This window comes from Rhinopithecus bieti, unplaced genomic scaffold (assembly GCF_001698545.2).
Source record: "Rhinopithecus bieti isolate Rb0 unplaced genomic scaffold, ASM169854v2 scaffold_7398, whole genome shotgun sequence".
In the NCBI taxonomy this organism is placed as follows: Eukaryota; Metazoa; Chordata; class Mammalia; order Primates; family Cercopithecidae; genus Rhinopithecus; species Rhinopithecus bieti.
This window is the reverse complement of record NW_016805783.1, coordinates 2,424,361-2,437,897: the sequence shown is the minus strand read 5'-3', so window position 1 is coordinate 2,437,897 and position 13,537 is coordinate 2,424,361. Positions and strand designations below refer to the sequence as shown.

General features: G+C 46.2%; 1 protein-coding gene across 5 annotated transcripts in view; it reads right to left on the bottom strand.

Moving 5' to 3' along the window:
• Positions 1–5,402: 5,402 nt before the first annotated feature.
• CAB39L (calcium binding protein 39 like) overlaps positions 5,403–13,537 on the bottom strand; it is a 138,844-nt gene continuing 130,709 nt past the window's right edge. For all 5 annotated transcript variants that reach the window (XM_017873768.1, XM_017873772.1, XM_017873770.1 and 2 more), the window contains one exon: positions 5,403–7,689. In XM_017873768.1, the coding sequence (XP_017729257.1) occupies positions 7,510–7,689 (180 nt within the window). In that variant the 3' untranslated portion in view covers positions 5,403–7,509. The remainder of the gene's footprint in view (positions 7,690–13,537) is intronic.

The window sequence follows — 13,537 nt, the reverse complement described above, 5'->3', positions numbered from 1 at the left end:
ATAGTAAATCCTAAGCATCTCTCCAGTTCTATGGCTGCTGCCTCTGAGCTCTGGTTTGAATCCTGCATCACCATCTGCTCACTGTATAATTGGGTGAGCAACCCTCTCAGTCCCCGTTTCCACGCCTGTAATATTGGGATTGTGAAAGATGTCAGAATCAGAATGGAGCCACTTTTGTTAAAAACAATCCTGACAAACACAGCCAAGGGAAGGCCATGAAGACAAAGATTCTCATGCATAAATGCCTAATAACAAAAACTACCACAAAAGACTATGAAAACCGCAATCTTGCACAAAAATGCTTCTAGGAGGACACCTGCCCAGTAACTGCCTGTCCAGCCTCGGACTGGTGTCCCTCTTGCAATCAACCCTTGTAGCCAAGGATCATTATTTCAAAGCAATGATATAATCCTCACTTTCCTTTTAAAAACCTTTGTCTTCCTTCACCTCCCTGAAGGCACACGTGGTTTTTCCTCAGGCAGGCATACTCCCGTGGCAGTGCCCTATTTCTGAATAAACATCACTTTCTTTGAGAGCCACTCTCTGATTATTATTCAGATTGACAGGATAATCACAGTACACGTATCACAAGGTGGTTCTGAAGACTGATGTTAATACTTTAAAGCATCTGCAGTGGGACTGACAGCAGCACCAAGTCCACGCTCGCTGTTACCAGCAGGCGTTCATCATCCCGCCCTCCCTCATTGTTTCCCTCCAGGGCCGGCTCCAGAGCTTTCCTGCCAGACGCAGGTGTTCAGGTCACTTCCTGACTAAAAGCCAGCCGCCTTGATGATGGTGTCAGACCCTTAGCTGGGCATTCAAGGCTCCCTCACGGCCCTCTCACATCCCCACATGCCTCAGACACAAGCGCACACGCCTTGTCATTTTCCAGCCACGCTTTGTGCCCACGGCCCTGCCTGCAGTGGGAATCTCTCTCTGGTGACGGGGATAACGTGGGCGTACCCAATCTGAATCCGGCACGTCACCTACTTTACCTCATTGGTTCCCACAACAATCCCATGAGGCAGGTCCTCTTTTCGCCTGTTTCCTGGAAGCTCGGTGATTCTCAAGAGGGAACAGCTAGCTGTGGAGCCAGAATTTCAGTCCAGGTGTGGCCGTTCCCAAAGTCCATGTGGTTCTAGTTAATTCACACAAACCTCTCATGAGTAGATGACATTCCAAAGGAAAAAAGGACCTGACGTCTCCGAGATGGGAAAGGATGGTAGGAGGGTGTATGTCAGCATCTCCCCAGGGCAGAACACATCTGGGGGCATCTGCAATGTCTGTTTTGCTAAGCATGAGTGCGTTTCCACAATTCCCTCTCCAGCAGGTGATGCATTAGGGTTGGTCCCAAGAGCACATCGTGTCAGCTGTGAGGGGAGGTGAACTGGGGCAGGGCCGGTGTAGTGGCAGCTGGCTGGCGTTGTCAGGGTTTCCCATTCCCTGCACGTCCCCCTTCAGCTTTGCCACTGCGGGCCCAGCGCGGGGACTCTGCACCGAAGGGTGCCTGCCCTTCTGTAGGTCTGCCACGTCCTCGGGGTCGGCAGTGGGATCTGCCCTTCCTCCCTGGCTTCTCACCTCCTGTCTATCCTCTGCTGACTCGGTCCCAGTGCCAGCTGCACGGTACGGACTTAAAAAGGCCTCTGACCCCCGCCTCATGAGCTTCCACGATCACAGGAGGCCTACAGTAACCCTGGTGTGTCACTCGGTGTCCTGTCCCAGGATCCATCCCTAACCAGCAAGGAGAATGAATTCAGCAGATGTTAAGTGAATAGTTAAATAAATGTTTTGGCATTTTACAGCTTTAAATATTAGAACTTAAACTAAAAGTGATCTTATTTTTTCCAACCTTTCCTAAAGGATAAATTATTAATGTATTTTGCAACATATTCTCTAAAGGTGCTCTATTGAGAGGTGACAGCGTGCTGGCAGCCCTTGCAGCCCCTCGCTCACTCTTGGCGCCTCCTCGGCCTTGGCACCCACTTGGGCCATGCTTGAGAATCCCTTCAGCCTCCTCGCTGCACTGTGGGAGCCCCTCTCTGGGCTGGCCAAGGCTGGAGCCGGCTCCCTCTGCTTGCAGAGAGGTGTGGAGGGAGAGGTGCAGATGGGAACTCGGGCTATGGAGGGCGCTGGTGGGCCAGCACGAGTTCCGGGTGGGCATGGGCTCCGCCCGCCCCGGGCAGTGAGGGGCTTATCACCCGGGCCAGCAGCTGTGGAAAGTGCGCTAGGTCCCCCAGCAGTGCGGACGCCAGCACTGCGCTCAAATTCTGGCTGGGCCTCAGCTGCCTCCCCGCAGGGCAGGGCAGGGCTCTGGACCTGCAGCCTGCCTTGCCCGAGCCCCCCCCCCCCCCCCCATGCGGTAGGCTCCCGCGTGGCCCAAGCCTCCCGACGGGTGTCGCCCCCTGCTCTGTGTGGCCCAGTCCCATGGACGGCCCAAGGGCTGAGGAGTGCAAGCGCCGCACAGGCCTGGTGGGGAACTCTGCCTGCGGCCCTGGCGCAGGACCTACTGGGTGAAGCCAGCTGGGCTCCTTTGTCTACTAGGAACTTTGAGAACCTTTATGTCTAGCTGGAGGATTGTATATGCACCAATCAGCACTCTATGTCTACCTCAGGGTTTATGGATGCACCAATCAGCACTCTGTATCTAGCTAATCTGGTGGGGACTTGGTGAACTTTTATGTCCAGCTGGAGGATTGTAAACGCACCAATCAGCACCCTGTATCTAGCTCAAGGTTTGTAAATGCACCAATCAGCACCCTGTTAAAATGGACCAATCAGCTCTCTGTAAAATGGACCAATCAACTCTCTGTAAAATAGACCAATCAGATCTCTGTAAAATGGACCAATCAGCAGGATGTGGGTGGGGTCAGATAAGGGAATAAAAGCAGACTGCCCCAGTCATCGGCAACAACTCAGTTGGCTGTTCTGCGGAAGTGTGGTGGAAGTGTTCTTTTTTTGGGGACCCAAGTTGGCATTATGAGTTGTAATAGTTATGGGGAGGATCTGCAACTTCGTTTTTTAAGGTAGCAAAACCAGAAACCCACCGGAGAGAGAACAAACTCCGAGCTGGTCTGAACGAACATCAGGAGGAACAAACTCTAGACACACCATTTTTAAGAACTGTAACACTCACCAAGAGGGTCTGTGGCTTTATTCATAAAGTCAGTGAGATCAAGAACTCAATTTTGGACACTATGGTCACAGCGTTTTAAAGTAATACAGATGGCTCTCAGTGGAGTGATATTACATCTATGTTAGATTTGTTGGTGGTCAAAGGGTTGCGACTCAAAGGGTTGTTCTGATGGTGGTTTTAGTTTAGGCTATTGTAACTGCACATGGTGGTTCTTCAGAAAGTGATGAGGGAAGGCGAGGACGCTGGCACGTGTTGGATGTGCATCCACCATGGACTTACGCCTCTGTACCCCCGTGGCACTGGGTTACTGGGAAATGGTGCAATCGCTGGCTGAGTGGTAATAGCTCTTGTCAAGAAATGGAAGCTAGTATGTCCAACTGAAAAAGTCAAGAAAACAAAAGCAGGTGCAGAATTGTGATCTGAGAGATTTTAAATATCTTATTTCGTTAAATTTTGTTTTGTACAGATGAAGTGTTTATACGTTGCCTAGGCTCGTCCCGAACTGCGGGGCTCAAGGAATCCTGATTCCCCCAGTCTGCCATACCAGTCCACCCTTGTCTCCACCTCCAGAAGTGCTGGGATTAGAGGCATGATGCGCTGCCCCTGCTGCAGTCTGAAATTAATGCCTATGTCAAGTTGAAGGACTGCTCAAAATGTTGGAGAAGTTGGAGACTGAATGTCCCTACCTACAAGCAGAGGTCTAATTAGATCTTCCAAACGTCAGACAACCAAGTGAAGTTACCTACCCGTTTGACTGAATCTAGCTTTCGAAATCTTTCTGGTAAGTTATCCTTTAGCACTGCTATCCAGGATTCGTTTTTCGGTGGGGGCCAGGAGGAGATAGTTATCTGTCCAGTAGCAGATAACTGAAGAATAGGCCGAGGGTCCTGAATTTGCAGTCTGGTTTCCAGAGACACAGACCCTGGGGTCAGCCTTGGCCCTAAATCCTGGCTCTGTGACCAGCTGTTTGATCTGGAGGGATTTACTCACCCTCTGTGTAGTCTGTTTCCCTTCGTCAGGTGGAGGCTTGAGGTGTCTGTATGGGGTTAGTGCAGACCAGGCTGAACACTCAGCCTTGCTGTGCTTTCCTTATGGCAGCTACATCACAGCAGTTTCCTTGTGTCACAAACGAAATCACACCTTGTTTACATCCATCTTCAATCTTTTGAATCTTTTTAGGTAGACTAAGTCTAGCTTTTCAGGGTCTCCCAATAGTATATGTTTCAGACCTTTATCCAATTGTGAGCCCCAATGCAATATCCAAAGCCCTTGCGGAAGAACACACACAGAGCGATGGTACTCATTCATGCCATATGTATAATATTTTGGATAAAATGGTAAAACAAGTAAAAGACATAAAATCGTAATATTCTCTAATATAACAGACCAGCAAGATTTGTACGTCTATTTTGAAACAACTATCTTTTGACATTAAAAATGATTCCAGGAATTTTTGAGTTTCATTTTCCTTCACATTGTTACAATCACTTTCACTCTTGTGTAATTTCTACACTGTTGCGGTTCACAGCAGGTGTGTTTCACGGGAAATGCAGACAAACCATTCTGGCTGGTGAGGGGGGCTGTGGGAAGCTCACAGCCCCTCCTTGGACAGCCACATTGCTCCCCCAGAACCGTCAAAGGAGGCCCGCCCATGAGGCTGAGAGTCTGGGACATTTCCAAGGGGTGGGTGCTCCTGTTTTCTCCAGGAGGAATCCTAACTTCTGGGCAGATGCCGGGCTCTGGCCAAGAACCTGGTCCAGGAACATTATGATCTCAGTCCCTGCTGGCCTAACGCTAGGATCCTCCCAGCTGGGAAACCTCCCAGGCAGCAGTGGGGGAGAGTTCCACGTGGTTTCTGATGCCTTGGCCCGTCCCTAGTTCACAGCCTTGATGATGAGAGAGAGAACAGGAATTTGGCCTCGGGCCACTGTTTGTTTGTATCTAGGGTATCCCACACTAGGTCGGGGATCTTTCAACCACTCAGAACCACCTCAGAACCTCAATGTCCTCAGTTATAAAATGGGGAAGACTCCCAGGTATGAAGAGGCATCAACAGTGGGATGTGTAGATTTAGTGTTGAGTAGGCGCTGCCTAGTCAATGGTGGTTAGCGTCGCTTGGAAGATGGGACGGGTGCAGGGTCACCGGTTGGTGGGGCATACAGGAAGGTGTGCTGGGGCCCTGGGGCAGCATAAGGCTTTCCCTGCCTGGAGTGGTGACAAGAACACACGCAGCCACACAGCATGCAATGGAATGAAACCAACCAAGCAGTGTGCGGTACCTTTTATTTAGTCAGTCTTCATTGAAATGTGTGCTTTTGAAATCACTAAATGTGACCTTTTCAGAATTCAATTCTCACAGTATTTACAGTGAACTTTGTGCGAACAAATCTGTGAGCTTCCTACTCCGCTTTTCACATTAATAACTTACAAATTCAGATCACAACAAACCCCAGACCCTAGTTTTCTGTTTGAAAGGTACTGAGCTGAGATAATGGGTTGCTAGGAAAGAGCTAATGCAAGCCCAAAGGAAATAAAATGTTTTCTTTATCAGAAAACAACAACAACAAGGCCTTACTCTCCAAAGGAAAACATTCATCCCACAATGTTGTGGAACAGTATTAAGCAACCAAATACATTTCCAATGGTTATTTCACCTTCATTTTTTATACTTACACTCATCTCTTTTAAATAAGCAAAACCAGAAAGGTGAAATTTAAAGGGACTCTGAACTGTTAGGGAATGTTATAAAAATAATGTGACATTAGTGACTAAAGAGTGCGGGTCATCAGGCTGCCGGCCGGCCTCCTGCAAAGGCACTGGTCAGGCCACAGCTGCCAAAGCGGGGAGATGCGCCAGGCCCCACATCCTCTGCCTCGGGGTCCACGCCAGGCAAGAAAGAGACACACACCTGGGCCTAGCCAAGGGTGGTGCCCTGCCAGGTAATTCTTCAGGTACAAAATCTACAAAGGGGATCAGTCCTGGAGAACACATTTCTCTTCCCGTCTCTAGACACAGAAACACCTGACTGAAGAGAACGTACACAACACTCAAGTATCGTAAAAAGGGAGGGTTCCTGCAGAAGGCAACGACGCATGATTTAGAAACTGAAGTATAAAAAGTACAGATCAACAATTGTGCCTTTCATGTCTTGTAAAGTATCGCTTTAAAATCCCGTTTCAGATGCTTGATGTCTGAAACGAAACCACGGCCTTTTAAAATATTTTTCATTCCATGCCTTTTTATAAGGAAGATGAATTAATACCTCAGTCATCCTGGTTGCAAGAGACTATTCAGGACCAAAGCTGTATAGGTTTTCTATGTGTTCACTAAAGACTGTGATGGGCAATTACAGAATGACAGCTTATTAGAAAACTGAAAACAATTTATTGATGGATCTGAGAATTTTTTCACACATGAATCATTTCTCCTTCCGATGGTTATGTCCTCCTGTTGATAAAAGTTCCTCACTGAGACTCCCTGGACCCATGGTTTGTGCCTGCTGGGCGTTCCACTACGGTGATTCCTACTCTAAAATACACTTACAGCAGAAAGCATTCACCCATGATGATTATGAAGGAAATATTCTGTCCCTCACTCACTCTCTGGAAGTCAATATGGAACAGCTGTGACTCTATCCAGAGCCAGGTGTTCGCAGTTCTCCAGCAAGCAGGTCACACCCTGCGGGTCCCCTATTCCCCATGACCCTTGTTGATCCATCCTGTTCCTGCTCAGTTGCTCCCCTGCTCACCTGGACTGCGGGAGGCATGGGCGAGGCCACGCTGAGGAGTTGGGATGAAATGCAGGACGGGGAGGGGGAGGGGAGACTGAGCTGAGAGGGAGCACTGGATTCTGGGAGGTATGGATGCACTGATTACAGTCCAAAAACATTGGCAGCAACGAAGGACATGCAATGACTGAAAACATTAATGTTACCTTCTGGGATCTCTCAGTGCCCTGAGCGATCTGTGTGTCTACCTACAGACGGGCAAAGCACTTTTGCACCCTGGCCCCATTCCCAGTTCTCTCCTGAGAACTCAGTCCTCCTTGAAGACTTGGTGATGCCTGTCATTTGAGCTCCCATTTAGTGGCTCATGGTGCCCAGGGGCTCACGTCTGCAAGTTAAAATAGTTTTTATCAACACCTAATACAATGGCTCTGATTTCACATAAATAATCACAGACTTGATTAAAATGAATATATTATTCTAGGTTAATTTTTTTCCATTCAAATGTTTATATTCCATCTACCCAGAACAATTACAAGAGAAAAAAATAGGCACCTCCAAAGTCTTCCCAAGAATGATGGCTTTCTGACATATCACATTGTACAAACTGGACAAATGAGACGAATGACTGTGACAGGGGCTAGGGAGCTCTTCAAGGGGCCGTTTTCTTCAAGTCTCGAATCTGTTTAATCAAGTAGTTCTTCTCGTCAGCGAACTGCTCATCATCCGCCCTTTCTTTTTGAAAGCTGCTCAGAAACTCAATGAGTTTGGGCTGATTCTTTAACAGAATCTCCACAATAGGCTGTGTTTTGTGAGGACTGGCTACAAACACCTGAAACAAAAAGAAACAAATACTTAGGACAGAAGTGCAGGCCAGGGACCTCAGCCACCCTACAGCAGCGCAGGCCAGGGACCTCAGCCACCCTGCAGCAGCGCAGGCCAGGGACCTCAGCCACCCTGCAGCAGCGCAGGCCAGGGACCTCAGCCACCCTGCAGCAGCGCAGGCCAGGGACCTCAGCCACACTACTCGTGTTTCATGCGTGACTGATATTATTAATGTATAGAAGCCCCTGACTCTAATTTTTAGTGAGGGTGATCCATACAGTCACGCACCACATAACGTTTCAGTCAATGACAGACCATGTGTATGACTGGAGTCCCATAGCACCATAATGGAGCTGAAAAATTCCCATCACCTTGTGATGTCATAGGTCAACGCATTTACTCATGTGTCTGGTGATGCTGGTGTAAACAAACCTACTGCCTGGCCAGTCACATAAAATTCAAGCCCATGCAATTATGCACAGTGCATAATACTTGATAATCAACAACAATGGTACTGGTTTATGTATTTACTATACTATACGTCTAATCATTATTTTAGAGTATATGCCTTCTATTTATTAAACAAAAAGTTAACTATAAAACAGCCTCAGGCAGGTCCCGCAGGAGGTATCCAGAAGAAGGCACTGTTATCGTAGGAGGTGACAGTTCCATGGGTGTTACGGCCCCTGCAGACCTTCCAGGGGGACAAGATGTGGAGGTGGAAGCAGTGATACTGATGATCCTGACCCTGCGTAGGCCAAGGCTAATGTGAGGGTTTACGTCTTAAGTTTTTAACAAAGAAGTTTAAAAGTAAAAAATAGAAAACTTTAAACATAGAAAAGCATATAGAATAAGGATATAAAGAAAGAAAATGTTTTGTACAGCTGTATAACTTGTTTGTTTTAAGCTGTATTATTGCGAAAGAGTCAAAAGTTCTAAAAAATTAAAAAATAAACTTTTATAAAAGTAAAAAGTTACAGTAAGCTAAGGTTATTTTCATTTATTTATTTTTTGAGACAAGGTCTCACTCTATTGCCCAGGCTGAAGTGCAGTGGCACCATCACAGCTCACTGCAGCCTGGAACTCCTGGGCTCAAGCGATCCTCCCTCCTCAGCCTCCCCAGTAGCTAGGACTACAAGTGCATGCCACTGCACCTGGCTAATTTAAAAAGTTTTTTGTAGAGATAGGTCTATGATTGCCAAGGCTGATCTCGAATTCCTGGTCTCCATCCTTCCACCTTGGCCTCCTAAAGCTGTGGGATTACAGGCATGAGCCACCATGCCTGGCCCTAAGGTTAACTTATTATTAAAACAAGAAAAATTTTAAAAAATCAACACTAAGCAGTGTTTATGAAGTCTACAGTAGTGTACAGTAATGTTCTAGGCCTTCACATTCACTCACCATTCACTCCCTGACTTCCCCAGAGCAACTGCCAGTCCTGTAAGCTCCATTTATGGTAAGTTCCCTATACAGGTGTACCACTTTTTCTCTTTTATGCCATATTGTTACTGTATCTTTTCTATGCTTAGATACCCAAATACCATTGTGTTATAATTGCCTGCAATATTCAGTACAGTAACATGCTGTACAGGTTTGTGCTCTAGGCACAATAGCCCACACTATATAGCCCAGGTGCATGGCAGGCTCCATCATCCAGGTCTGTGTAAATGCACTCTGTGATGTTCCCACACAGACAACATCGCCTAGTGAGTGTGTTTCTCAGAATGACTCCCCGCGGTTAAGCGCCACAGGCCTGCACTTCACCTTTCCTATCGCTCTCCTTAGTCACTAGCTAGGAGCATGTGGGAGCTATCTATGAACATTTCATACTTTGTTTTACTTTTAAATATTTGTTCTTAACTATAAAATCTTTCAAACAGAAAATAGCATAACAAATCCAGTATACTCACCTCACAAATTGAATAGATTTTGCCATTGTGCCTCAAGTGTCTCTTTTTAAACAAATAAAACATTACAGATGGAACCAAACCCTCACCTTCCACCTTTCCCCTCCCACCTCTAGCAGTGTGCTACCATCTCTGGGCACGTTTTAATCCTTATCCTCCTACTACACAGATATTTAAACATAAACAACATATAGTACGAGTGAGCTTATGGTTTTTAAACATTATTTTTTGAACACATAATATCATTACCTAGTTCAACATTCAAAAAGGACAAATGTGAATAGTCCTCCTCTCACCTTCCCTCCCTGGAGGTCACCAGTGTCACTGTTTGTCACGTATGTGAAGCTTTAAAAATTACAACTGCTGGGCTGGGCACGGTGGCTCACGCCTGTAATCCCAGCACTTTGGGAGGCTGAGGCGGGTGGATCACCAGGTCAGGAGATCGAGATCATCCTGGCTAACACGGTGAAACCCCATCTCTACTAAAAATACAAAAAATGTGCTGGGAGTGGTGGCGGGCACCTGTAGTCCCAGCCACTGAGAAGGCTGAGGCAGGAGAATGGCATGAACCCGGGAGGTGGAGCTTGCAGTGAGCCGAGATTGCGCCACTGCACTCCAGCCTGGGCGAAAGAGCGAGACTCCGTCTCAAACAAACAAACAAAAAATTACAACTGCCCAGGTCCTACCTCCCAGAGATGCCAACTCAGCAGGTCTGTGGTGGATGTCTGGCATTCTGTATTTCTATGAAGTTCCACAGAGATTCTTTTGTGGACTCCTGGTGGAAACCATGATCTGATGTTGACTGGTGCACTATTTTGTAACAGACACACTCCTTAGTTACTGCTACATACATGACTAAATTACCAGAATGCAGATCAAAGTGTCTCTGAGCCCTACAGAGCTCTCTGGTGTGATGGTCTGCCCTCCTGCCTCTGCCTGGCACCCCCTCTGCCCGCCCATCCCTGTCCCATAGCTGTGCCATGCCCAACTCTACAAGGAACACACTACGAAAGGGCTTAGTTATGGGGCAGTGGGGATTATATGGCTAAGCCCTTAAGGTTCCTCCACCCTAGCAACTGTGGGGAAGGAGAAAACTACCCTGGGATGCTGAGTACCAGTGCGGGGAATACAAGGCTGTGAGGCTCCCATCCCAGGAGGTGGCGATGACATTACATTTCTGGGTTTGAAGCAGGAAGGTTCGTGGTGTGGGCGGCATGAGAGCTAGTCCATGAGTCAGGCAGAGTATGTTTACATGGGGTGGTAAGAGCAGCATTCCAGGAATACTGAAATGTCCCACTGCAGGCTCTGAGGTGTGCGGGACAGGACGTGGGAGCAACAGTAAGAATGAGTAAGGGAACGTGGGAGCTAAGGTGGCGCCGGCTCTGGAACCTGGGTTCAAATTCCACCTCTCCTACATGTCGGCGTGTGTCCACCAGCCAAGTTTTGTTATCTAGAAATAAAAAGACCTCTGCCTGTCTGGGTGGAGAGAATGTGCTGGAGAACATCAGCAGCGTCAGCACAACGAAGTCTCTGAAAGCCTTCTGTTGTCACTGTATGTGGGGACTCATACTTGCTGGAGGCAAAGGGCCTGAACTGAATTCAAGGACTCGTCACTGCCCCATCACCCTAATTCTGGTCAACTGTACACACGTCCATGGGTGGCCAGTTCATAGCCCTCCCAGCTGGTTGTCTTCATTCATGGGGCTGTTTCACACTGATCGAACACTTAACCCTCACAACAGCCCTGAAGTATAAGAGCTGTTATCCTCATCTGTTAATAAGGAAACAGGCTGAGTCATGTTAATAAACTTGACCGCATAGTATTATGGTTAACAGTGCAGACTCAGAAGCACACAGCCTGGGCCCAAATCCCAGCACCACCTCTGATTAGCTGTATGATCCTACAAAACTTTACCTCTCTGTACTTCAGTTTCTTCATCTGAAAAATGGGGATGATGACAGTACCTGAGTGCCACCAGGTAACAGTAAGGCTTAATGAGAACAGTATATGTATTCTACTCCATGCATTCAAATGGTACATGGCATACAGCATGCACCATTCAAATGCATGGAGTAGAATACATACACTGTTGCAAAATTGCTTTGCCAGGCTCACAGAGCTAGCAATGGCTGAAGCTGAGATTAATCCCAGGATGCTTCTTCTGAGAACTGATGAAATGTGACATTTTGCCAGGTGAGGTTAAGAACTAGAAATCAAAGCCCACAAATCTGATACTCAGTTCATTTGGCCAATTGAGTTCTGAAATTGTTCATAAATATGATATATAAATTCTTCATGTTTCTGTTCTTTCCATCAAAGGTCATGGACTCAACTGAAGCAGCAAGCGGTAAGGAATACAAAGCCCCCTCTGGGAACACTGCACATCCCTGTGGTCACAAGTGGCTCATGATGAGACAGTTTCTTGGCAGCCCACATGGCTTACTTACAGTGAGCCCACCCCTCAGCCAGGCCAAGGGACCCATAATAGGGAAGGAAAAGGGTTTCCTAAGCTTCCACTTGGTGGGTCTACAGTCATGGGGTGACAAGGAGGAACTGACCTTTGACCTTCTGGGTTATAAAGTATCCTAGGCTCCTCTTAAACAACCAATGAGAAATAGAAATCACAAAGAAAATTATAAAACACTTTGAGACAAATGAAAACAAAAACAAAATATATCAAAACTTAAAACACCAAAAGCAGTGCTCAAGGGGAAATTTATAGCTATAAATGCCTACATTAAAAAAGAAAGATCTGAACCGGGTGCAGTAGCTCACACCTGTAATCCAGCACTGTGGGAGGCCGAGGTGGGCAGATCACGAGGTCAGGAGTTGGAGACCAGCCTGACCAACATGGTGAAACCCTCTCTCTACTAAATATACAAAAATTAGCTGGGCGTGATGGCGTGCATCTGTAATCCCAGCTACTCAGGAGGCTGAGGCAGGAGAATGGTTTGAACCCAGGAGGCGGAGGTTGCAGTGAGCTAAGATCGTGCCATCGTACTCCAGCCTGGACAACAGAGCAAGTCTCCATCTCAAAAAAGAAAAAAGAAAAGAAAGATCTCAGGTTAGTAACTTAGCTTTATAGCTTAAGGAACTAAGAAGAGAAGAACAAACTAAACCAAAGCAACGTAAGGAAGGAAATAATAAAAATTAGAGCAGAGATAAAACAGAGAACAGGAAAATGACAGAATCAATGAAACCAAAAGTTGGTTCTTCGAAAAAAATCAATAAAATGTATAAACCTTTAGCTAGAGTGACTAAGAAAAGAGAGAAGATTCAAATGCTACATGAAAGTAGGAACATTACTAATGGCCTTATAGAAATAAAAGAGGATTATGAGAGACTGCTATGAACAATTATAAGCCAACAAATTAGATAACCTAGATGATGACATGGCCAAATTCCTAGAAAGACTACCCAACTGACTCAAGAAGAAATAGAGAATCTGCAGACCTCTGAAAAGAGATCAAGTCAGTCATCAAAAACTTCCAACAAAAAAAAGACCAGGACCAGATGACTTCACTAGTAAATTCTACCTAACATTTAAAGAATAATTAACACAAATCTCTCTCAAATTCTTCTGAAAACTATAAGAGATGGGAACACTTCCTAACTTATTCTGTAAGGCCAGTATTACCCAAATACCAAAGTCAGAGAAAAACAACACAAAAAAACTACATACCAGTATTCTTTATGAATAAAAATGCAAAAAATTCTCAACAAAATAACTAGCAAACCAAGTCCAGGAGTATATTAAATGGATTCTATACCATGACCACGTGGGATTTATTCCCTGGAAATACAAGGGTGGTTCAACATAAGAAAATCAATCAATGTACTGGGTTAAACTGTGTTCCCCAAAAAGATATGTTCAAGTCCTAATTCTCAGTATCTATGAATGTGATTTTATTTGGGAATACAGACTTTCTTTACAGATGTACTCAAGA